General features: G+C 39.7%; 2 protein-coding genes and 1 long non-coding RNA gene across 18 annotated transcripts in view; 2 read left to right on the forward strand and 1 right to left on the reverse strand.

Moving 5' to 3' along the window:
- The first annotated feature begins 143 nt into the window (after positions 1–143).
- Znt49b (solute carrier family 30 member 9) overlaps positions 144–26,164 on the forward strand; it is a 61,207-nt gene continuing 35,186 nt past the window's right edge. Inside the window, exon 1 of the mRNA XM_072007034.1 lies at positions 144–153. The gene's annotated coding sequence lies outside the window, so the exon portion shown is untranslated. The remainder of the gene's footprint in view (positions 154–26,164) is intronic.
- The window catches only part of Hipk (Homeodomain interacting protein kinase), a 41,346-nt gene continuing 22,379 nt past the window's right edge, over positions 7,198–26,164 (forward strand). For 12 of the 16 annotated variants that reach the window (XM_072007168.1, XM_072007173.1, XM_072007174.1 and 9 more), the window contains exons 1-2: positions 18,340–18,477; positions 25,314–25,559. Coding sequence is in view for 1 of the 16 variants with exons in the window: in XM_072007177.1 (XP_071863278.1) it covers positions 17,835–17,837 (3 nt within the window). In the remaining 15 variants the exon portion in view is untranslated. Of the gene's footprint in view, positions 7,273–17,439; positions 17,838–18,338; positions 18,478–25,313; positions 25,560–26,164 lie in introns of those variants that run through there. The other 4 variants (XM_072007178.1, XM_072007184.1, XM_072007177.1 and 1 more) reach the window with 3 other exon arrangements.
- Positions 8,146–9,827, reverse strand: LOC139989151 (uncharacterized). The gene is made up of 2 exons (XR_011800273.1): positions 8,752–9,827; positions 8,146–8,498 (listed from the first exon to the last, which is right to left on the reverse strand). It is a non-coding gene; the product is annotated as an uncharacterized lncRNA (long non-coding RNA).

The raw sequence follows: 26,164 nt of genomic DNA on the forward strand, positions 1-26,164 counted from the left end.
CGCTTGTTTTCTGATAGACCGAGATAATACATGTTTCATTCGATATTTTCATTCGATAATATATATTATATATTTTTATTATATATTATATATTTTATAGATATATTTTTCTAATTCATTACAGCGACGTATTATTACTTCAAGAACAATATCTAGATCGCATGCTTCTCCCTAGTTTTATCTAGAACTTTCTTAATATTTATGTTTCAATTAATTTGACTAATTTCCTCACGCTGTACCTTATTATATGTAACATTGGTCGATCGATAACTACGACAAAAATTATCTAATTACATAGTTCTCATACCGCCGCTACGAAGAAGCAAAATCAATAATGGTAGATAACAAATAAAAAATAAAATAAATGATAGGAAACGATTAAAGGTAAAGGGATCGATATATGTACATTTTTGGAATGTCGGTTGCAACCGATACCTTTTATCACGGTTTTCCGTTTCTGTATCACGATAAAGCCGTCGCTATCGATTCATACGTACAGTGGTTAACCGTAAGCACCAGTGAACAATATAATGTCTCGAACTCGCCCCTGATTTTTGTAGTTCGTGGGTGGTTGCGATTTTGACGAACGCCCTTCGTGTGTTCGACGTGGGCGTAAGAAGCGAGTGAAATTGAAAAAGAACGTGGCAAGCGTGACAAAAATTGGACAGGATGTGGTTGCACGCGCCCACGACAATCCACATTAACCGTGTATTAAGCAAAGGCAACCCTTCGCTCTCTTTTACCCGTTATTGTTCCTGGCAGCTGCCTAATTCACGGTTTCGCCTGATTTTTTCCTCCCTCTTTCTCCCTCGTTCTTTTCCTCTCTTCTCTCCAGACCACCGTTTCGCCAGCAAACCACCAACTTGTACCAAGTTGATCGCGTTATTACATAGTTATGAACTCCGATAATCATACAAACGAATAATAAAAATGAATCCTCCGTTCATATTCTCCAGCGATCGCGTTAAATTAGTCGCAGTGCAATCAAAAAATCGCTAGATCGATGTCATTTACAGAGAAATCTTACTTTCCGATATTAACGCAGTTTCCTTTTCTCTATATACGTCTACGTCTGTGTAACGATACAGCCAATGGAAATATCTGGAAAATTCTCCCGTTGAAATATCATTTAAAACAGCTGTCATAAACGATGAATCCGATGAGTCAGGTAATGTGCTGTTTTACACTTCGATAATCGTCATTTCATCTTTGCCGCGAAAATTGCTTATTGGTTCCGGTCAACTTCTTCCTCATCTCGTAATTGAGGCTACGTAGACACGAAAGATATTCGTTTCGAAAGCGGAACCAATTAAAAGCGGAATAAAAATTTTAAATGGTATTTCAAAAAGAAGAATGTTTCTGATGTTTCCAGCGGTTTTACGAACGTTATCGTAAGCGTACAGCGAGAAGGAAGGACGCTGTTAAACAGCGAATAGTAGAATTTCTCTTGTAAATAACATCAGTCTGGAAGCTTTCTGAGCGTACTTTTCACACAAATAAGTGTTTTATATCTACGCAATTATACACAGGACGCAATCGACTCTGTATCTTGAAAAATATCGGCTCAAATTAAATCAAATTAACACGTATCCAACGATACTATACGTACATCGTTTTTGATATTTTTTTACCAAGCACTAAAAAACCGGTAACTCCTTGTTTCGCGCAAAATAAAGTCATCTTTTGATGTTTCGCAAGAATTTACGACAGTATGCGCAACGGGCAATTTGGAACGATCCAGATGTTAGTCGTTTCTCTGTTTGCCTCTTTTAGGTTCCTAAGCGATCTCGTTTTCATCCCACGAAGAAAGGGAAACCGGCAAGCCCTTTTTACAACGATGTTTGTCCATCGGTAAACGACGTAGCCCGGTTCGTTCGTTAATAATAGCCGCAAAGAACGATCTTGTTACCGATCGTTGGCCGCGACCATTGGGCATTGTGCGCTGACCGTAATTTTCGTCACAAGGATTTTCCAAACTCGCCGAGTAATCACCGCTTTGCGGGGGAGCCGGTTACTCAGACAACCTTCAGACCCAACCATTTTCAAGTCATTCAACCAGAGATGCACGCCACGTGTTTTCTGCAAGCTGCAAAGCGTTACGTCCATGGATTACTAATCGTCTCTGTGCGTTGAAATCAGAGTTAAAATACACGACACATGTCAACGTTGCGTATAATCGCTATGCTATGGTGCATTCTTTCTTTATTTTCAATGTGTGTGTGCGTACCAGCATGTTTTCTTTTATGCGCGTAAAAGGATTAAGAATCGCGCGAAACAGAGGGAGAGAGAGAGAGAAAGTATAAACACAGAACGGAACGCAGATTGAACCGATAGAAATCTGCACGATGGCACGGCTAACCGTTCAAGGTTTATCCAGTAGTGCTCTGGCGACATTTTCTGCGATAGCCGTTTCCTGTGGAGTTGTATCCACTAAATTTCAACAGATCGATCTTATCGATCGGTATTACTCGATCGACCATCTGTCAAAGACACTCTTCAAGGGTTGCTAACCCTTTTCTGGACCTCTACTGGACTTTTACGGACGAGCGGTTACCCACAATGCACTGTGAAAGGTGGACGAACAAAGGGAATGAACGGATACGTCGATTGCTCGATGCGTGACACGAATTTCCTCTATCGACGTGTCTGCACTTACCGTATGTTTTGGAGAGGCACCGCAAACAACAATTTCGTATCGATTATATAATATGCGAACAACAGCGTTATTTCTCAAGTGCTCGCTGGAAATTATGCTGTCGATCGAATCATGTATGATCGAATGATAATACCTATATAAGATAAGAGAAAAGCCCGAAAAAGAATTTCTACTTTCAATTCTTTACACGTAACGTATATTGAAACTTTAATTTATTTCAATGACGAATTTATTCAACGAGTAACTTAGGATATTCTATTAACGATAGATACCTATTCTGGGAAAATCTTTCCGTTACAAGACAATTACAATTTAGACATAACGTCAGTTTCTAATTACTTTACGCGTTAATGCTTTTCGTATAGTCCGAGTATGAACCGAAAAATATAAATCAAATCTGAATCATCGAACGCCAACCTCGTACAATTTCTCGATTAAGTCAGTCGTTTCTACTAACTTCGATTCGGTCGACGACGCGGCACCACGTAACGGAAACGTAGAGAACACGTGCCGACGCGCGACTTCTCCTTTAGGAAGAACAGGATCATAGAAGGTATCGTTTAATCGCGACGATTGCTCCAGGTCGCGATACGTTTAACTCGCAGCATGCACAAGCGCGCCTCTATGTACGTGCACGCGCGATCGTCCACGCACGGTAACACGAGAGGAAGTTAAATTAACGAGTGGAGCTCCGCACGGAGCGGAGTTTGTTGCAGGAGGGAAGCAGCCCGCGTATCTCGGATATGCAAATTCGTAATAACGCTGTACGCCCGCGTATTACCGCGCGCGGATCCTCGACGCGGCATGCTCGTTGAAATTTACCGGAACGAAAGCCGCATCAGATAACGCTATTACGTTATACCCCACATTTTTCTTCCCTGCTACAATATCGGTTTCTGTACTTACGCCCTGTGCGATCTCCAGCGATTATCTGACATTTTGTTTGCCGAATTCCAGCAACCCTAGCAAGAGTTCGCCTCGAGAGACCGACGAAGGCTACCACGTTACAATGTTTCCATACCTGTGAAAAATATTCGTCAATTTATTAGTTTTATTATTATTATAACATTGACGTGCTAATTAATTTTCTCCAAGCACAAAGGATCATCCAGCAGCACTTTCATACGACTACACAAATTTGATATAGCGAACATTTTTTTTTTTTATTTGCGTTTATTTTGCAATCAATTCTCCTTAGAGAATTTTAAGTAAATTTATCTGACGTGGTACTGTGACACGATTAATAAGTGTTTATAGTATGTTTGATTCTATTTGAATCTAGTGCTTAGGTCTAAGATGTAACGTCTTTTTAGCCTGCGGATCCGTTCCGACGTGTCGAGTAGTTGAGTAATCAGAGGGTTTTGGTGGTTATATAGCGAACATGAAACGTAAAACGTGACGAAACAGCGCTTCATCGGGCAACAGGAGTATGCGATGCGACAAAAAAAAAAAATGTAATCCTCGAACAACCCTTGTGTCGACAGCGGAATAGCCATTTTTACTTGTCCTTTAACAATCGTTTACGCTCTTACGGAAATATCGCAAAATCGCTCTGGATCTTCCTTCTTTAAATACCTTTACATCGACGCGAGTTGTTATTTCGGTTGCTCACTATAAGGGTTGAACCGTCAATGAGACGCATCCCTATTAACCGCGCATTTTTTAGCGAAACTCGAGGAAACGCGTACGCGTAAATTCGATTTGAAGTTTGGCGCGTAACGCGGAAAGTGTATATTTTCCTTTAGCCGGTGGCAATTACGCGGATATTAACTTGTGCGTTAACTAAATTTCCTCGAGTTACGAGCGTAACGCGCGAGATTAGCATACGAATGTAAAAAAAACGCCGCAGTCCGGGGAAATCGAGCGAAACTTTTCGTTGGTTCACACGCGACAGGTGCGAACACGCGAAACGAACGACGTCGTCGACGACGCGACGGTGCGATTTTACGCGCGAATTTTATGTTCCGTAAACAAACTACTCTTGCAGAACCTTCCCCTTCGACGCTCGCGTGTGAAAATGACCAACGATTCCCAGTTCATCTTCGTTCTTCTTCTCCCCTTTTGTTCGCGCTACCGAACACAGTGGTTCAAAGGTTTAACGCCATTCGCTATTAGTACAATACGAATATTTGCTTCTAGATTTGCATCTTTTTCTCTTTTTTTTTTTTTTTTTTTTTAGGAAAAATATTTCGCGTTACGTAATTTTGAGATACGGTACGTCCGGCAGGAAATGACCGAGGGAATCCCTTGAAGACATTTCCGTTGGTATTTGCTTCCGGATTAAGGGACGACCGATGGGCACGTGTCTTTCCTGTCAGCGAAAAGGTTTCGCACGGCGAACGTTTTTTCTTCACGTTTTCGATCCGTCCGATTCGAAGAAATTTGAAAATTATTCACGCTCGAATTAATAAAATTTATATCGGAAATTTGAAGGTAATCGCGCCTTTGTCGCAAACTCCTGCGAGTTAGATATTTTTCTAGATTTTCAGAACACGTTTGTCGAACGTGCGTTCAACGTAATGTCTTAATCCATTAAAGCTCGCCGTTGCTTCGATACAATGTTTCATTTGCAAGCCTTTCCGATCGATTTTCGTTATCGAATTCCCCTCCTCAACATTGTAGCTACGAAAGGAAATTGCAACAAGTCCTCCTTTTAATATCTTCTTCGTTATCACGTAGATTCTAGAATTTCATCAAATGTAAAGGATATTTATAAAATTAAATTGTATGGTTTAACTCTTAATAGGTTAACGAGCCACGCGTCGTGAAACGAAGGTCTGGGACACGAATATCCTTCGACAGGGTGTTCTTTGTGTAATCGTGGCCCATTATTTCCATGCTGGGGGCACGTGAACCATATGGCTCACGCGACCGTCGATGCACGCGTTCTCCAACTTCGATCGAGCTATCGAATTCACGAAATTTAAACTTTGCACGCGCGATCAGTTCCCCGTCCGCGCTTCGTTGGCTTCATGGGAAATAACATTAGCCGTCCAGTGTCCCTGAATCGAACATTTTTTCCTTCTTCCCTGCAACCCCTCAAAGTACCCGTGTTCGTGTTCGCGTCGGCTATTTTATATTCGTTTTCGATCGAATCTACGATTAAGTATTCAAATATTCCGTGATTGTTTCATACGATTTAACGTGCACTACGTTCGAATCGTCAACGCACCGCAATTAGCAATGGGTTCAGCAAGCCGTGGCGCTAAATATGCATCAATCTGCACCGATCCGAGACTCGTTTTTTGTCGATCGTGTATCCTGTGCGACGTTGATGACACCGTGTCGACGTTATGCTAAGTTAAAGTGGAAACGAACGAGACGTCTGAAAATCGAAATGTACGCGACGGATCATAAAAAATATTCGAACGTGTATTATAGAAATTTTGTACGAACGTATGAAGTTTGTTATAGGAAATGTTTCGATATTTTATTAGCGCTGTAACTGAAACCCGATTATCGTGATCGTGTTCGTAAAATTCGAAACCAATCCGGAAATGTAGTATGTAGAAGTTACGAGCCATTCATTGCGAACATACATTCGGTAAATTAATTAGTATACAGCACGATTAGTGGTCTTATAATATAATTAGTGCTAAAGATGATCTCGCTAAATATTATGGATTACTAATAATTACTAATAATTTGGTGATCTACGTGAAATACGTGGTTGCATTAAGCAATCTCGTAATCTCTCTGTACGTCTTCAATTTTCGTTCTAAGATTTATAAATACGATTATGATGATCAGCTGTCGTTGCAGGATTAATGGAGTTTCATGAAATTTTATACGATACACGTAATATATATTCCTAAATATTTTCTATGGTTCGAATATCTTCCAGATTCACTATGTACATACATGCATTTCGTTGTTCCGACATGTTTGTCGAAACAACAATTCATGAAAACACGCATACATTGTAACTACAACAATCCTGCTTTCATTTTTATGCATTTTTTTGTTGACAAAAAGCTGTGTTCGACCGTTACAAGAACGGTATTCGTTCCAGAGAGCATTGTTCATTGTACAACTGCGTACACCTGCGCTTTACGATTGCTAAAAGCGGAAGAACTCCCCTGTACATATGCTTCACCTGTGCTTTTCTATACTTTCACATGTGCACCATATCGAAGAAAGAGTGTTGATTCTTAAATGACATTCTTTAGGAATACTTTCCTTCGAATTATCGTATATTACTCTTGTTTTGGGCTGGACTACGTTACATTGTTTATAATTGTTTGCTTGAAATTCTACAATGGATTTCTCTATTCATAGTTACGTTTTAAGTATCGAAATTATTTATTCGTAATAAGCAAATTTAGTTTCGTTTATGAATATGCTTCGGTTGTAATTTTATGTTACCGACAATAGATGAGGCTTGTATTCGTTCGATGGTAAAGTAGATTCCCCTTTTATGAACATCTAAAATGTCTAATGCGATTTTATCGATTCAGGATAAACCGTTATATTATCTTCGAAAGTTTCGAGATTTTGGCTAGATGGCGTTCGAGTTGACCTTTCGCAATAACAACGCAGTAAAGGATCACCGCCATTAAACGATACTTTCAGTGGCACGACGTTACATCGATGATTCTTTCTCTCGTAATTCGAAGGTAAACGCTTACGTTTATAAATTTTGTTTAATCCACGTAAGAACATTTTATGTAAGAATGATTATATCGTGAAGACGCGCCATAATAGACGAACATAATCCATCTCTTTGAACTTGAAAACGCAACAAGTATATTTGGTGGAATGTGTCACGAAAATCTTATTCGATACGATCGTACTTTATTTTCGTCTAAGTAATAATTCCTTAAATAATCCCTTTCAAGGACCTTAGTTTAGTTAGCAATACAGTCGGGACGATTCAACGTGGTATCGATTACTTTATAAAAAGATTCAAGGCACACAATAAAGAAACAGTCGCACGAAACAGATAACAATATATATTCGTTTATCGTATTCAAGGGAATTTTATCGCTTATCTATCGTGTTTGATCAATCGTACGTCTAAACAACGGTTTTGTACAAAACTTTGGTTAACCATCGTCGATAGCTTTGTTTGACGAACCGATAGAATAATTTTGCGAAAATTAGGAAAACGGAAAGCCGGATAGAAGCAAGCCGGCATGGCTCATAGTCTTTGCCGCCGATAAATTTATCATTTGCGTCTATTTACATCCGAATCGATAATCGACGCCGCGGGCGCGCCTCTTGCGGAGATATGTGTATATATGTATAATATATATACATGTTTGATAGTGAATAGTGAGTATACATGTAACCAACGTATCCGCGTATTCGTACTGTGTCTGATTATTATTCGATACAGCTACGCAGTGTGCTATTCTCGCGAAAATTCGGGTCCAAACGCTTCCTCCCGTGAGTACAATTTAACCCTTTCGGGGCGTGTTTCTCTTTTAACAACGAAAGTACTACATAATGTAACAACAGAAACTATAATCAAGTTTAAAAAATACAGATTCTATTTTACAAAAAGTTTTATTTCAGTACAGTTAATTTATTTTTGCTTGCATCAGCTCTTAGGTATAAGGATAGCGAATAATATGGTTTTTATCAATTATATTGGATATATTTATTACGTTAACATACACAATTAAAAGAATAAAAGGTATGTATGACGATATGCTTTAGAAACGAAAATAACATTGTAACTTTAATTGAGAAGGAAAATGATTCTTACCGACGATGGAAAAATTACTACTGTTAATACATAAATTATATGTATACATATAGATCTATACTATATACATACTCTAATATTTTTCCATCGAATATCGTATTCGAAATTTTTGTATACAAATGAATGAAATTTCTAGAAAAAAGCCCATAAGTAATGACGAAATTTTTCACAAAGAAGGAGATAAATTACATATAAGTCTGTAGAAAATTGTCTTCCCCGAGCATGCAAATTTTCACAGTTTTCAGATATGTAGCTATACATATACTAAGCTTCTTGACAATTTTCAAACGAATGTACTGCAATATATTTCATTTACAATTTTAAATTTTAAAAGACATTCGATCGTAAGGATACTAGAATAGGTTCGTTCAAATAATATTTTTACCGTTCTCGCTTCCGAGAACGACGCTTTTCGTCACGAGGCCGCCAGGTGTCGTCATCTACGCAGTTATCATTCTACACGCGCACGTTATACGACCTCACGAAAAATCCTCTCGCCCTTTGACATCTGTTTCCTTTCGCCCCTTTGTGACAGTCCAGTTACTTAGTTTCCCAGTTTTATTCGACGACTGCATTCGATCCGCTTTCTTTTCGCCTGTCTCAGCAAGATCGACAACTTCTTAGTACGTCTTTTCATACGTCAGAGGCTTTAGATCACGATTTTTGTCCACGAGAGAGGTTAAAGCAACCGAAATTACAGAAAATTCCAAGATTCTGAAAGTCGTATAAATCTCTGTCAATACGATCTTCGCTTATCTTCATCCGAAATAACCGGTAATAAAACCTAAAGTTATTTACATTTTTATCCTCATAGTAAAATTCTCAGCCTTCCACATAGACTTTTAGTATTCGAACAACCGAACGAAAAACATGGTCTAGTAGTAGGATAACGAGCTAGAGTTGACGGTATAGTTATTCGTGACTCAACTGTGTCGATGACTGGTATAGTTCGGACGTGTTTCGTGAGAGTCCTTTCTACTCAACTCGTATAGATTATGGACGGACGGTTTGTAAATCCGAGGCGTGAATCGTGAAGCGACTTCGAAACGGTAAGATATACCGTGTTTGGAGGAATTAAGCTAGCTTTATCTAGGAACGGTATCGGGCCACGCTTGTAAGCAAAGCTAGCTTATCGTGACCGGTTATAAAAGAACACAGATAAATGGTACGTGGAGAGAACACGGCCGACTTGGAGATCGCGGTCGACTCGGTCAAGCAGGGTCACCGCTTCCGCGACTGTCCTACACCAGCGACCGTGTGCGTAGGCTCCTGCATATGTATCGTTTCTTGTAGTCGGCTCAGGTACGCAATATTAGGTCCGTTTTTGCTGCTTATCATTCGGCGGACCGTTCTGTCGGTTCGTTCTTGCCGGACACAGTGGCTTACGGAAATATTCGAATATTTGTGACATCCTTTAAAGAGTATACTATGGCTGTTACACGAAATACGTTGTCACGACGACAGCGCTCGAGTTTGAAATAAATCTGAAAATGTATTAGGTACATAATACCTAACCTCAAAAGCTTCTTTCGTTTTATAAGAAAATAATAGATGCACGATATTTATTGTTTTATATGTGCATCTAATAATGACAATCTAATACATAGAAACTGCAAGATATTTAGTGCAATATACTGTATTGAAAATTATGAAAGTAATTAAACAGCCAATTATCTGTTATATTAATGTCTCGATATCAAGTGGAACCATTTTGAACATTTATTATATGCGTAGAATGTTTTTATATTTTCCTTGTATACTAATTTTTGAACGAATATATGTTTGTTATGAATAGTCAGCGTGTTTCATTGTTGTACCAATGAAGTTTCCAAATGTTTCATGCAGTACATACAACGTATGCATACAAGCTTCTTATGATAAGTTTCTACTTTTCTGCGATAAATGTTCAAAAACATAAACCACTGTATGTTTAACGTCGAAACGTAAAGAACGATGTGTACACGTGTTACACATTATACATATACGATACCATGAATGTATTAGACAATTTGTTCTCTCTCCAACTGTCCCTACTTCCGGTTCATACTTAACAACGACCAACGAAGGCAGTTTAATTAGGAGAAATTCTCAATGTTTTATAATATAAAACGTGGAACGTCTTTATTCTTAAAAGTTTCGAAGTCGTAATAACAATTTAGTTTTACGCGCATCTAGCAAAATAACGAAATTAACGCGCGAGTATCAATGGCTCGAGGAAACCGATAAGACTCGTTTCCGTTGCAATCCCACTTCCTATGATTACGCAAATCCTATGGCCGATCCGGAAGAATCCAGCCAACGAATTCGCGTCAGTTTTATCCGTAATAAAATTATATGCCACTTAGGTAATGTGATTAACCGGATATCGATCGTGTAGTAGCGTCCGATGCTGTTCTCCTTGCAGTAGCTAAAATGTCTTATCTAGCATTTTTTTTATTTTTCAAGATATGTTGAACTATTTGAAGTCGTCTATGGTTTTTATTTTCTCTAAGTAAAATATTATTATACAAGATATTACGAAATAATCGATAATTATTTTGAATCGTACGAATAGGAACGAAGGCGACACAACAACAATGATAAAACTTTGACTTTTTTCTTTCTCTACATAGAGTTTAACTTTTCATTAATCGCGCGTATGTGCCTATTAAGATAATAAAAGAAAATTCTGTGGGGATTAAATTTCATTATAGAACATCGCGTCCTTCGTAATTTGGCAATTGCAAATATCACACGTTAGTGAGTCGGATTCAGAAATTATACGAGGATGCGTAAATTTAGTACAGCCAATCCTAAATCTGCTTAATATTATTTATTATTTACGGTCGAGATCCGCAACGATCAAATCGTTGTTAAATAAAATCATTGTTAACTTCGAATGCATTGATTAACGATGATACAGAATTTTTCCATTCGCTGTAACCAAAAAGAAAAAAAAAAAGGAAGAATAGAGATTTTTACAAGGATGTGCGTTCAATCTCGACTTCGAAGTAGGAATCGATCCTACCATGGATACGATTTCTCTCATCGTGATATTCTTTGCTCCGTTCGTTCTGACTCGAAAAAGAAAATTTGATCGATCGAGAAAACTGGCCAACTTGGTCGTTAGTTCAACGTCATCGTATGCAGTTGGTTCACTGGCCTCGTCCCTGTGCCATATGGAGAACACGGGGAAACAAATTGTTATCAATTGTGGCGATAATTCGCCGTTGCAGCGCGTTCGCCACCAAATCGTCGCCCTGTCATCCTGGTAGGACCCATTAAAACGCAATACACCGGAAGCATCCGAGCCATCGTGCAATCAGAAATTCTTGCTCGATTGAAAACCAACTATTCTATACGCGAACGAATCCGGTGATCCAACGATTCTTTTATTCGCGCGGGTAGCTTCGTCGATATTGTTCATTAAAATGTTCATCGCGTTCGATTAAGTTTCACTATTTTATTCGTTCCGGTTTGGACTAGCATACGTACAGATTCTTGTGTCGACGATGTTTAATCCAGCTACAGTCCTTGAATATTTGTTATTCGTCTCTTTTCGACAAATAAAAAGATCGTTAATTAAAAAAATAAAAGACTAAGATCGACACAAGACAATATTATATAACAATGATTCTTTATACGTTTAAAAAATCTGTGTCACTTTGATCGTTACTTGCGTTTTGTATATCTTCTTTAATAATTGCCGTCATTTTTGCGTCAGCTCTACTGTCGCGATACTATACTATATAATTATTGCGTGCAACTGTATATAAAATAATTAAATACATATCTAAAGTAGTACAAGCACGTCATTTTGTATAGTTACGCAGAGAACAAATAATGTACTAAAACTTGAGATCGCCTTCACCTAAAAACAAATACATTTATCGTTCAATTAATTAACCACTTAACGGAATACATACGATGTTGTATATATGCAACGTGCATGAGAGGGTTTCTAATGGTAAAATCGATTGGACAGAAAATGATGCACAGGATGTAGCGGGGTTAATATTCGTTTGAGCATTCGAGACCATGTTGCTGCTGATAGGACGCTTTTCGTCCGCTAGATTGTAGATTGATCGAGTCTTTCCTAATTGAATCTTCCGTGCTGGAGGACGACGAGCAACGTCCTGAAGGTCTTTTCGACGAAACGTCGCCACACAACATCTCCGCAACGACGTTAATCTTGATACGAACGAAATTTTGATATTCGTTATACGTTACATGTCGTTTCTTCCTTTTCTCTCTCTCTCTCTCTCTCTCTCTTTCTCTCTTTCTTTTTTATGGCTGGGCAGAAGAATGTACCTCGAGTACCTTCCTCCTCTCGATATTTTCCGACCACGACTTACGGGCGTTTCGCCTCCGATATTTCCTGCGCTCGAGTATTTTTCCGTGTGCACGGTGACGTCATAAAGATTCGCAGAGATCGACGCGAAGTTAAATCGTATCCACTACTTGTCCCTCTCCGTCGTCATTTTGGTTTCTTTGTCTGTTTCACGGTAGGCTCATCGATAACAGCTTTGATAATGCATCTTGACTTTTGACTTCGCTTTGTGATTTTTTTTCAAAAACTACGTTATTGTCGAGTTTTCGAATATTTCGTCGTTTTTCGACAAAAATTCACGATCTCGAAAGATACATACGTTTCAAATGGAAAAACGTAGAACGTTATCTACTGGCAAAATGATTGCCTATTTTAGAGGGATGCAAAATGACTCATTGAAGAGTGCAACCGATGCTAATCTATTCCGAAGCAAAATGGGACGACCTTCGGCAAGCAAATCTATCGTTCCTTTCGATTCTTCCTATTATCCCTTTCAAGGTCATAGAACTCCATAGTATAAGGTATTAAGTACCCTTACTCAAAATTACAGAGTTGTTAAGAAGAACACAGATAATTCTCAACAAAATCAGCATTGCCAAACAAAAAATGTCCGACGCGGCTCAAGTGCCCAAGTTATCTTTACTTAAATTTCATAAACTTTTCTCCGAATTCAATAAAGTATATTTATTGTCTGTCAGAAATGTGTTAAAAACGGAAAATAGGATTTATGAAGGAAATAGAAGGGTATGTTTTTAAGGGTTAACCTATCGATGGTTAATCCTAGTAAAGCAGGGTTTTACTGTGCTGTTTACAGGATGACATCATCATATGAGTCTACTTTCATTTGGGTCGTAAACAATTTCCTCGACTGTTTATTGCTAACCATTAAGTCAACATTAGAGGGGTTTTGTTATAAATATCTTGATTTTTCGCCTGGTGTAAGCCTCGTCCTCACTAGCCGATTCTTTTCTCGGTGAACGATCCAGGGCCGTTCGAGAAGTAAACCTTCGAGCAAAACGACTTTCAGAGCTGGCAGTAATGTACTTTCACATTTGCAGACCGAGGCATTGAATCCTGTTGGAAACTCGTTTCGTATTGCGCGACAGGGACGCGATAAGAGGCGGACAGAGACGCAGACAGAAACCACCTTCAACGGGAATGATTTTTCGCAACGACGTACCGACGCGACGGTGCCGCGAGGCTTCTCACGAAAATGTTAGCTGCCTGGCTCGTTTCGAGTGGAACGGTAACCCGCTGTTGACGTTCATCGGTTTCGCGATCGTCCACCGTGTCCGCGTGTTTCCATTCGTCCAAACTACGCTCGGCCCGATCTGTACAATTCGCTACAATTCAGGTGACACTCGAGGTGTATAAGGATATGGCTACAGTGGATGCGTATTCCGACGAAGTGTCGTTCCGACGAATACGTCGAAACAATTAAATGTACGAGTACATACAGTGACTGAAAGAAGGAAATATTTTTACGAATATGTTACGTGTGTTGGACAAAACTTTTTGAAATTTCATTGCTACTCGTATACAATCGAAGCTGATTATGTATCGTGATGATAGCAGCAGAATTTGAAACCAATCTGGAAATGTATATGCAAGTTACAAAACATATATTTACTGTAAACATGCACATTGTGAAAACTTAGTACTTAGTACACCGTATAAATGTTACATAATATAACATTTTGCATTAATACTGTAATGAGGTACGATCGTCACGATTGTATTGGTACATCTTTAAAACAACACTGAATATGTATAGAGAAGTTACGAGATATTTATCGCAAGTATATCCATATTTCGCAGAGATTCTGAGAGTATTTACATTGTCAATTATACATTATGCCAGTATGCCACGATACTCACTGGTTAAATCGTATTTGTATATTTCGTTCGTGGGAACGACAGTTCGTCAGAAAACAGATTCATTGTAGTTGTAACTTAATAGTCTAAATTATTTATAGATCGTTCGATTAAAAACTATCGACCTTTTTCTTCAAAATGCTTTCAACGATCTTCACCGAGTATTTTCGTTAAGACGTACGTTCCCGGATGAACTTTAGAGACCGCGGGCGAATACGGAGGTTCGCGGTACTCTGATATTTAGAGAGCGATCTGTATTCACGTTCCCGCGCAGGACAGCAAGTGCACTGACCCAGTGACACGTGGAAAATCTCTTCGGCGCGTGTACGGTGTGGGTCGCATCGAAAACTCGCGAGGTGACTTTGCCGGCTAATATCGACGATGACAGTCGCCACGGAGGCATGTAACTTAACTTTTTGGCAAGAAAAAAAGCCACGTGACTTGGCTGACTCGAGATGCCTCGATAACTACGCAAATAACGACGATTTTAATTTTTCACTTATTCAGCCGATCGAACACGGATCTCTTTCTCGTATAATCTCCATCGACTTTCCAATCCGCGAGTCGCAATTCGAGTCCTCGACGTTGCTTTTCTCCACGATCGTATTACACATACCTTGCGCGTTCTACGAGGAAAAGCAGTTTACCGTCATTGAAAACGGGAAGACTCGAAGCGTCGAGTAACGTTGGAATAGGCCGATGTGTCGTAAAAATTCAAGTACAGCCCATTAAAAGGATAGGAACATTTTTTCTAATCTGTGGAGCCAAGGAAAATGACGAGAAAAGAAAAAGGGACAGTTTAGTTACTGAGAGATAATCGTAGAAATCACATCGTCCGTTTATTATCGTTGCGTAGCAGGGTCGTTTAAGCTATAACTTCAAAATCTGACAAATAATTTTCTCTACGCAACAATACGACTTGTCGAATAATTTTCTCTGTACAATAATGGAAGAACGGTGCAACTTTTCTCGGGAAGCGGATGGACGTTGTCAGCGTATATACTGCCGGAGCCGGCCGAGAAAGGAGAATAACGGGACGAACGCTATTTATTGCGTTTTCAGGTCAGACAGGAGCGCGTGAATTTTCGTACGAAAAACGGGTGCCTGCAGGCTTCCAAACCTCTCTTTCTCTTTGTCCATTTTTGAAGGTACTTGCTGTGAAACCGTTGAGAGATTTTCAAAGTAGGGTGCAGAAGCACGATGGTTAGAGTGGGGTGCGGTACGATGTGGCGAAGTGGGATCGAGGGAGGGGCGTAAACCGTCGTACGTACGGCCTGGCTCTCTTTATTGCACCCTCCTCTGGGTCGGTGCCGTGGACCCAATTCGCTCCGAGATCTCGACGACGTTGCGCCTTTAGCACAGTATATCGCGAACGTATTATAGACGAGTTGGATTTTCACGTTCCTATTGGAAAATTCAGAGTCCCGCCCGAGAGAACTGCTATCCTTTAATGGCCAATGACGTCACGCGTCGCCAGGTACGCGATTAGAACAAGCCAGACTCTAATAGGATCGTAAACGTTTCGCTTAGCCACGCTCGAATCAGCGAACTTTCTGTTGCGATTGAAAAAATTTTCTCACGAATTTCCCATGAAAACAACCCTCCGCTCGGTCGATTCGATCGTGCGATTCTTCTAAACGCGATGCGAGATCGCGTTTCGTACTATACGAGAAAAAGAGCGACTGTATCTTTAGACTGGCCGGGTCTGACGTAGAAAGATCCGGTTTCAGTTGGCTCGGGCGCAAACGGATTATCTTCTAATCTGCAGGCCGAAATTTCGAACTACTTTTCGCCTACTTTTGTGAACCTATCGACTAGATTGACTATCGCCCGATAGATCAAGGACGAATGTTTCATTTCTCCAAAAAGTACTCGAGACGAGTTTCAAGGAATGGGCGTAGCTCCCGGATATGATCGGATCGGCAATTCGTAAAGCGGGTAGCTATTTTTGTAATTTACGAAAAGACCACCGCCGCGTTATTAATACTCCGTCATTCGAACGAAGTAGTCATAAAGATATCATCCTTTCCGGCACACGCTTGATTCTTCGAGTCCCGTGTCCTTCGATCAAATAAATGCTAAATCGTTTCTACGGTATGAACGAGTAAAACGTCCGTTTCAGAAACTACAAAGTTCAAGTCCGATAAAGCGTCCTCGATGGAGTATTGTTTTACTCATCGCATGCGTTCTTGTTCGACATTTTCATGGAAAAACGATTTGCATGAATTTGATGTAAAAACAGGAGACTTTCGACCTTTCGCGTATTGCCATTCGATTAGATTAACGATTAATCGCGAGGTACGAGCACGTTCATTTTGTTCGATGGCGGTACGACCGTGAAAGTCCTTAGATCGCTTGGTATTTTACTTGTTTCCGTTTGTTTCACTACGATGATTACAAATAGCTGGTTCGACCACCCGTATACCGTTGTCTTGTCCTTTTTTTTCGTCAGAGACCGGCGTACCGTGGCGCACGGCAAAACAAGAAATCGATGGTGAAAATAATTGCACGAGACGTTTATTTCCATGTAACCCAGCGTTGCAAAATTAACAAACAAAACGAACGTTTCGCGCACGCGTTGCGTACACGCTGATCCTCGATAAGAATGCTCGTTAACGAAAACAAAATTACACAGATCGATCTACATATGTTGAAAGACCATTAGCGACTAGCGTCATTCGCCGACGTCATTGCGATTTCCCTTGAACGCGAACGCTGCGGCGAAGATCGGAACAGTGAAACACGAAACGCGGGGTACGCTTTCAAAAATCAACATACAAACAGATCGGTTCAAGAAGATTAAATTGGACGAAGGAATTATACACGTCTCATTTTGATCGAATAAAATTGCAACATTTTTACGTAGCAACGTATCCATATGTCCTGCAGATTCACGCGATAAAGAGGCCTCCACGGTTTCTCAAAGCGACGGTGGCGGTTGGAGTTGGAGCGCGTATACGTCAGAACGTGGCACATGAGTCATCCAAGAGGAAACGGGGACGGGGCGCTTGATGCGCCCACGATATCGCCGCCCCTGCGCAGAAAGTGAGCGCAAACAGCCGAGGCGTACCGAAGATGGCCGAAGTGGTTGAGTCGTGCGGCAGTCGAGCCCGAGCGATCCCCCGATCGCAGTCGTGCGCGTTGGAACAGGTAGTACGGGTACGGGTACGGGTACGGGCAGTCAGTAGTGGACTAGCGGTAGCCGGAGCAACATCAGCAGTAGTGTCCACGACGGCCGTAGCGGTGGTGCAGCGCTAACAACAGAACGAAACAGAGAAGAGAATATGGTAGGTCAAATTGACAGAAGACATCGGTAAACGGATAAATAACGGGTTCGTCGCGTTTACCCTGTTCTCTCCCGGGCGAAGAACCATCGCGTTGAAAACGAAGGTGCGCGCAAACGCTGGCTGCTTCACGGAATATGTATGTGACGGAGGTGGGCGAGGGCCGTGCGAAAAAGTGGCGAAAACTGTGAGAGAGGTGCAGTGCCTCCACGTCGGTGGCAGTGGCGGTATTGGTAGTAGTGGTGCTGGTGGTGTGGTGGTCGTGGCGGTGGTGGTGGCGGCGGCGGTGTGGTGTTGCTGGTGCTACTTCGGTGTATATGCGCGTGTGTATTGGTGAGACACGCACTTCGGCGGGGCCGTGTTTCTCGCTCTCGCTCTCGCTCTCTCTCTCTTGTTACGTCTCATTCCCTCCTTCTCTCGAATCCCCCTATTCACCGCGACTATCCTCTCTGTCGCGCTCACGGAGGCCATCGTACCGAAAGCGACCGAGCCAGGCCAGGCACAACGCAAGATGGCTGTGTGTCGCTAACGAGAGCCCGACAAACCAGACGGGGAAAAGACAACCCGGGAATAAACAGAACATGCTGCTACGTGATCGTCGGGCCCGTCCCTGAACAGAGAGACACTGGCCAAGAACCGAGAGGTATGTTTCTCTTTTTCTTCTTTTCTCTTCTACTTCAATTTTGCCGACGATCCGTAACATGTTCTTTCCTTCGGTCGTTCTTTTCGACACACCGTTAATCTCGTGTGTTTCCATCCCTTACGTACGAATCAATGAAACGATGCTTTTCTATATTTCTACCGACGATATTTGCGGTTGACAGGTTACCGGAAGATACCGTGACACTCTCGTGTCTTACCCGTTCCATTCTCGGTCGAGCGATTCGCGTATAGCCTATCATATTGCGAACACGTATATTCTCACGAGCATACGTACGTTCGATACACTGAAAACGTAAACAAATTCAAGTTTTCCCCCTCGTGAACTTCGGTCAATTGCCGTGCGTTCGTTTCACGAAACTTTTCTGCGAAAACCAGTAGGCTGATCGCGCGATCATACGGTGTAAATTGATCAGGTTAGCGGCGTGACAGTTTAAATTTTTTCTCCGCACCAGGTTTCGTGCGACGTCGACACGACAGCCACCTAGGAGATCGCGAAACGGGAAGCAGAATCGGAAACATCTGTTGCCGAAAGCTTGGAACGGCGAACATAACCTCAGAATGTCTGTTTGCATGCGTCGTCGTTAGGTAGAAGATATATTTCGGATCCGTGTTTTTCATTTCCGTCGATTTATACTTTTATCAACGAAAGCAATCGTCGGTAGGTGTGTGCGTGCTCGTTTCAAGCTTGATAAATAACTTTTTGCCGTGGTAACGTTTTGCCTAACTTTTTTAATCGTAACGATCGTCTCGAGCGTGGATCTCGATAATATGTTGCGCAGTGGGATGCAATTTCACGAAACGCGTAGTATTCCTGAAATTGGACGAAATGCCAGCGCAAACGGAGTCGTGCCGACCGAGTGGAAAAGTTTCTGAATTGTAACACGCGAGCGAAGAACATCTGTCGACCAAGCAACTGCGTGCACGTAGGCTGGAAGTCGCGTCGCAGAAGCGTTTACTGGATCGCGATTTCTACGTGTCACCGAGTTGTACGTCGATAGCGTACGTATATATGTATATATATATATATATACATACATACATACATACATACATATACGATGTTTCATTACGAACGAAATTCTAACACTTTTCGTTGCTTCGTACAACACGCGCGTAAGCTCGCCTGGAAATTCCCCATCCACCCAACACACCGTCGGTTGCTTCGTGCCAAAGTGTATACAGTATATGGATCATTTACCAACGTGCGACCGTCCTCGTTTTTTTCTCTTTATTTTTTTTTTTTTTTTACGTTAAAACCTACTGTCACAGGCAGTAGCGATATTTTTTATTTCCGCTTAGCTGGGAGACTCCCGTATCGATACCACGTTTCGTTTTGTGAATCGTGCTACGTTGCCGTCGAATGGTTCTTCCCCCGGCTGAAATTATATTTTAGCGACGGATCGAAAACTGCTCGCGATGTCGATCAATATCAACTCTTGCCTCATAATTCTTCCGTTTTTTTTTTTCTTTCTTTTTGTAGTATATACGTTAGGATTAATTAATACTTTAACTATGTACCTACACACGATTTTATCCATGTTAGTCAAAACGTCTTATGTAGCGTCTTTTCATTTTTCAAGATATGCTGAAATATTTAAACTATATCGGTATTTTTTACTTTTTAAGTGAGGTTATGTAGGCTGTTCCGAAATAATGACCAAAAACTTTAAACTGAACAAGGCAAAATAAAGATAGCACAATGAATATGATAAAAATCCGAATTTATTCGGTTTCGATATGGTAGATAGGATACTATAACTGAGAAGGGTAGAATTTGTATTCAGTAATCTATAATCTTATAATTTTAAAACAAATTCGGGGTTAAAATTGAACTTTGCTACGATTATATGACTCCTCTCGTTTCACTTCAGAAATGAGTGATTTAGAAGCCACATTGGTCAATTTCATAAATCAAGCACGGGAAAATGATGATATTACGAATGCAGTTCTTCAAATTTGCTATTATTCATGTTACCTTCTCCTGATAGATGACTTTATGGAACTAAATGATTTGTTTCTTGAGAATTGAACATTAATTGTTCACTCGAGTAATGAAATTGAGGAATTAACAGAAAGTGGAGAACACTCGGTTTAGTTTCTGAGATAGTCGAAAATGTAGCTCGATATTATAAAGGAAGACGTTAATCTTTCGAAATAAGACGAGCCGCTAACTACATTTCTCTTTCCATTTCGAAAACGAAATAGCGAGCGAAAGCAATTTCAAGATAGAAAGAAAAATAATCATCGAATCGTTTTCCCGTGGAAGTCCGACTGAAAATCCAATTAGTTTCATCCGTATCCCTGTTCCTCGGAGTTCTGCGCGTTCATCCGCAGATCGATTGATGCTCTATATTGTCGCGCTTGATTATCGTTTTCTAATTATCGACCGCCGTCTGGCAGTCCGTGAGGCAAACGAAGTAATCGGAAGTGGCAACCGGCGGCATAGCGCGCTCGCCCAGCATTTTTTATCTCGTTTCTACGAGATTTCCTCAAACGTGGCCTTCCGAAAGGCCTTTCGGTATTTCGAGGTTCACCTCTCGACACGTGCGAACACGTCTCAGAAGGACATTACCACACTTTACGATTACTACTTCTCTTCATCGTGCGTGCGTGTATATATCAACGTACGTCGTTCCATTTACTTTTTCCTGTTCCTCTTATAAACCACGTCTCGTTTTTAACACCGCGATAGGCGAATAACAAAGCACGAAACAACGTTTTATGGTAATATATCGTGACACAAGCGGGAGGAACGTGATTCCTCGTGTAAAAATAACTTGGAAATGTCGAATTTTTCATACGACGCTTTGTTTTTGAGAAAATGCGGTTTGATAATTTGCTTGATATACGTACAAGGTGTATTGTAATTCATGATAAAAATGGGGTCAGGGAGATTCAGTGACTGAAAACGAAACTGAAACGAAGGATAACGAATTTGCGTTTAAGAAAATCAAGTTTGAAAACTTGTCAGGTTAGTTATGTGAATCTGCCTGATTCACCCAGCCAGACAGGAGTGGACAATAGACTGGAGACTAATGTAGACGCGAAAACAAGTTGAGAACGTAGAGCACAGATTTTTCATTCGAAGTCTTTTTTACGAGAGAATGGAAATTAAAAATCCTGTCCAGCCTGCGTTTATCAGGTTAATTCTCGACTAAACGTGATCAGTTTTTTCGAAGAAAAACTTATTTTAATTTATTTTCATATATAAAATAATTTTGTTGTGATTGTTTTTCCATATTCGGTTGAGAATTAGCTAAACTTACATCTACTAAAAATATCCAGGATTCGTAACAAGAATGACCTTTGCCCATGTTTGTCTCATTCCAGGACCCTTTCCATTCTTCCATTCTTCAATACATTTAAATCACGATTTCGCAATCACCTTGTATATTAGGAACAATAAGGCACATACATCAACTATGCTCAACGATAGTTATTGTTTCTAAAGACATTATAATGAAATATTGTATAATTACACGAAATTGTACGGCGATGAGGAAGTTTGATCGAAAATGGTTGTTTCGTGATTTCAAGGCGATCACGAGCAAGTTTGTGGAGTAAACCGAATACCGATCGATACATTAAACGAACTTGCTATAGCGCTCTGGGACATTTGTTGATCTTTAGGTAACCTTAAATGAGGAATACGTTCGATATCGCGCGATAAAAGCAAGATAGGTGGCCAAGCTAACCCTTAAAGTCTTCGAATACTCATTTCTTATACAGTGGTGTGTAAGAATTTTCGGATAGATTTCCCACTTTATACTCCAAAAAGGATACTTTAAAGAATTTGAAATTGTGATTGTCAAGGCGGAGTTTATGAGATTCCAGCGATTTTTATTTTTAAATACAGTGACCAATATAATGCATAGAATAATACTTTAAAAAATTTTTTTAAATTATCCTTCTTTCAAACACGAGAGTGCTACGTTATATCTCTCCTTGTCTTTCAAATAATAAATTCTACAAAATTACAATTAAAATATCCTTTAAAGTACTGAATTTTCGACCTTGCTGTTGTTGTCTTAATACTTTTCTATGTAGAATGAATAAATGATTTGGTTTGCGATAAGAAATGTTCTCGTTCCAAGAAATAATATAACTGCGAAATGTATATACGTCATTGCACTTGCGAAGAAAAATCATCGGGAAATATTCGTAATTCTCCTTGCAACCATTCATCTTTTTTCTGTAACATTTTCTTTTAACTTTATCCGAGAAAGAGATAAGACTTGCTCCAGTTTCGTAAATCATCTTGTATAATTACATAACGATATTTATTTATTGCATTGCTTTCCTTCATTCGCCATATCCTTGTACCAAATGTCTCTTAAAAGATTCTTTTGGATATCGCTATGTTAGAAAAATTTATTTGACAGTGAACTTTTGCATAATAATCGCAAGATAATCTTCGTCGAAATTCCTACTCTAAATGATATCCAAACTTTTAATTTTACAATTAAATTCTTAATCGTAGAAAACGTTTCAATGTTTTTTTTTCTTTTTTTTTTTGAGAAAATGGATCTTTCTTTCGTATCGTATTTGTATTCTACAAAGAAATTTTGTTTTTTGTTTTCTTTTTTTTTTTATGAAATAAAATCCTCTCTGTTCGCTTATATCGTTCAACGGAATTTTCCATGCTTCATGGCCTTCCGTTTAAGGACTAAGCTTGGTCTGAATACTCCTATCTTCTGGTGAAAGCTCGGGTATCCTTTTGCTCGTACTGTTCGTACGCGAAACTCGTCGCTTACCTGGTAGATCTGGTTATTTCGTCGGTCGTAAACCACGATTCCTCTCGAAACCATCTCTGACACGCTTCCAATTCGATTTAGTTTGGCGTAGGTTTTTGCAAACACAAATAGAACGCGACACACAAGACCCATCAAACGTCTGTTACACTGTTTGATCGATAGAAACACTGTGGAATCTTGTTACAGTGTTCCTTGGAACGAATGGGATAAAGATGCTCCTCCAATCGACGATACTGTACTTCGACTTTTATTCTCACGCGTTTCGTGCCGAAAAATCGTTCGTTTCTCCGGTATGAAATAGGATCAATATTCGGAGGTTATAGTAAAGGAATGTTTAGATTCAAAATTCGTTATGAACTAATTCTGTATCGAAACTATCTCTTCATCTGATTTGAGGACTAAATATTTTGTATCATCTTGTTGGACATTTAGAAAATGTTAGTATTGTTATTTACACAGACTATTAGTAACGAAATTAATATTCTCTTCGTGTCTTACAAAACATTGCGGATCTATGGCTTATTTTCAAAGTATCTTCAAATTTATCAGATTATTCCCTTCGTCAGTTCTTTCATACTTGAAATACAATTTCTTTTTTTATTCGAGCGACATAAAAATCAGAAGAACGAGAATAGATTTATCTATTTCTTCCACATCGGTCTGCTATAAAATCGGAGTAAAATTCCTAAGAAATTTTGCTGTCAGATTATCTTGGGGATTTTCCTTTCGAATTTTCTTGCGTATAAAATTAAGCCAAAAATCCTTAAGGTTTATTATCTTCCCCTTCCGAACTTTCTTCGGCAAACCAAACTAGAATTTCCAATGAGTCATTGTTTTTAGTTTCCGCATTGTATTTTTGAAATACCTGGACGTAGATTAGCTGATGAAACAAATGATCTCTTAAATTTGTTTGTTGGGTAGTTCGGTAGACATTCGTAAACACTTTTAATAAGTTGCGCTTAAGAGCTGATGGTCGCACGATTTTTCCATTCACATCGCCAGTAGAAAATTCGAATATGAATGGGTTGGTCTTCGGCGTGACGCATAGCAAGAAATGTCGCATACAAATAGCGTCTCGATTTACACACGTAAATATCATAGGACTCGAATTGCGGAAGGATACGCGTTTCGGACGAAAGACATAAGTCTAAAAGGGTGTAAACGTGACATAGAATAGTTTAATCGGAAAATTCCGTTGTCGAAGGAATCGTTATCTTGCGTGCGGCTGGTCGGCGAGGAAAGCATGGAATTTTACAAGGGAAGAAGGAGCGTATAATGTGTTTATTGTGTAGTAATCTTAACAATCGACCGACGAAGTTTCTACGATACCGTGAAAAACTGTACTCGCTCAACCGGCCCAAATGGCCTTTTACATAATATTGAGCAACGATTTGTTGTTTTCCCGACGTGCGTCGTTTATTCATGTAAGAATCGAACACCGCAGGTAAAGAACGGGATAAGCAATTTTTAAATTCTATATAGCCAATTTTATTTTATTACTTAATTCCTTACCAAGGTTGTCCCTTTATTTGGTTGCGGTATTAAATATGTACTTTTATATTTTATCGAACGTTTCAAACACGATCATTCCATGTTGCCTACAAAATTTTATGGTTTTGCTACTAATTTTTATAAGACAGTGTTATGTGTTTGGATAGGTCGTTTTCTTTTCAATTGAAGATTACGATACCAATTTCAAAATTCAATTGATTCTCAAAAAATGTTGTGTCACCAAAATCGTTCTTTTATTTTCTCCACTCTCTTCAAAATATCGTAGGTACTAAAATATTCCTTGTCTTAATACCTTGTCTTTCAATCGTCGTATTAAAATGCTTCTGTCTAATCACAACTGACGTTAATATTAGATAATCAACAGATATGTAGTTATCATGTTTTCTTCCTGTGATGTTCAGTTGTATATATTAGCCACCAAGTGACATTGAAATAAAAATTTAACGACGATACAGCATCTCACATTTTTCCTGTGTGCTCTTCAATTATATAATTGCATGCTTCGTTATGATAATATCCACTTACCATTATTGATTTCTATCCGAATCAGAGTGTTTGAAAAACGCGAATACCTTTCATCTAACATACAAGAAAATGAGGAGTCAGATTCAAGACTTTCGTTGGAAATTACTTTCGAGCGAAGGATAACGAGTTACGAAATTGCGTAGAGGAATAAATTGTGATGCTTCTTCTCGAGGAAACAGATCGAAAACGTAAAAAAGAAAATGAAGAATTTGCAGCAGTAAGAAAACAGCTCCCATATTTAAATTGAACTGACTACGAGAGAAAGAAAAATGTAAGTTCCATATTCAAAAATGCCTTATTTTATTATTGCAAACATTAATTAATTAATCGTCTATGAATTTGTAACACGTTTGGAAAAGTGATTTGATGTTGAGTTGGTTTTCGTTGGTTTGTTCGCAACACTGGGGAAAGCACTTATTGCAACAACCTCTTCAAATATGTTCTCTTCGAAACATTCGTTTCAGTGATAATTGAAGCTTGCTTTAATAACAATTTGGTAATAATTGCAGCAATCCTTTCGACTCGTACTCGATCTGCAAACGCCATGTACATACCCGTGGATTACTTGCAAATATGACTTTACCGCTATCCTATTCCAACTATTGTTAGCAGCGGCGTGAAAACTTGCTAGAGTAGAAACGAAGAGTCTAACGCATGATCATCCAATTTGTCGGCGAACTTTTGTGCGCGCGATTGCAGGTTATAAATACAAGACGTAACAGCCAGACGTTTATGATCGCGATACTAGACGGTTAATTTACGACAACGGACGGGCTCGAACTGTTCGCTGTCTCTTCCGAGGAGAAGCAACGCGAGTTTGCGAGCGCGTACTTCTTAATCGAGCAGTGTTTCAACTCGATACAATTTGGTATACGG

Source organism: Bombus fervidus, chromosome 7, assembly GCF_041682495.2.
Source record: "Bombus fervidus isolate BK054 chromosome 7, iyBomFerv1, whole genome shotgun sequence".
NCBI classification, from domain to species: domain Eukaryota; kingdom Metazoa; phylum Arthropoda; class Insecta; order Hymenoptera; family Apidae; genus Bombus; species Bombus fervidus.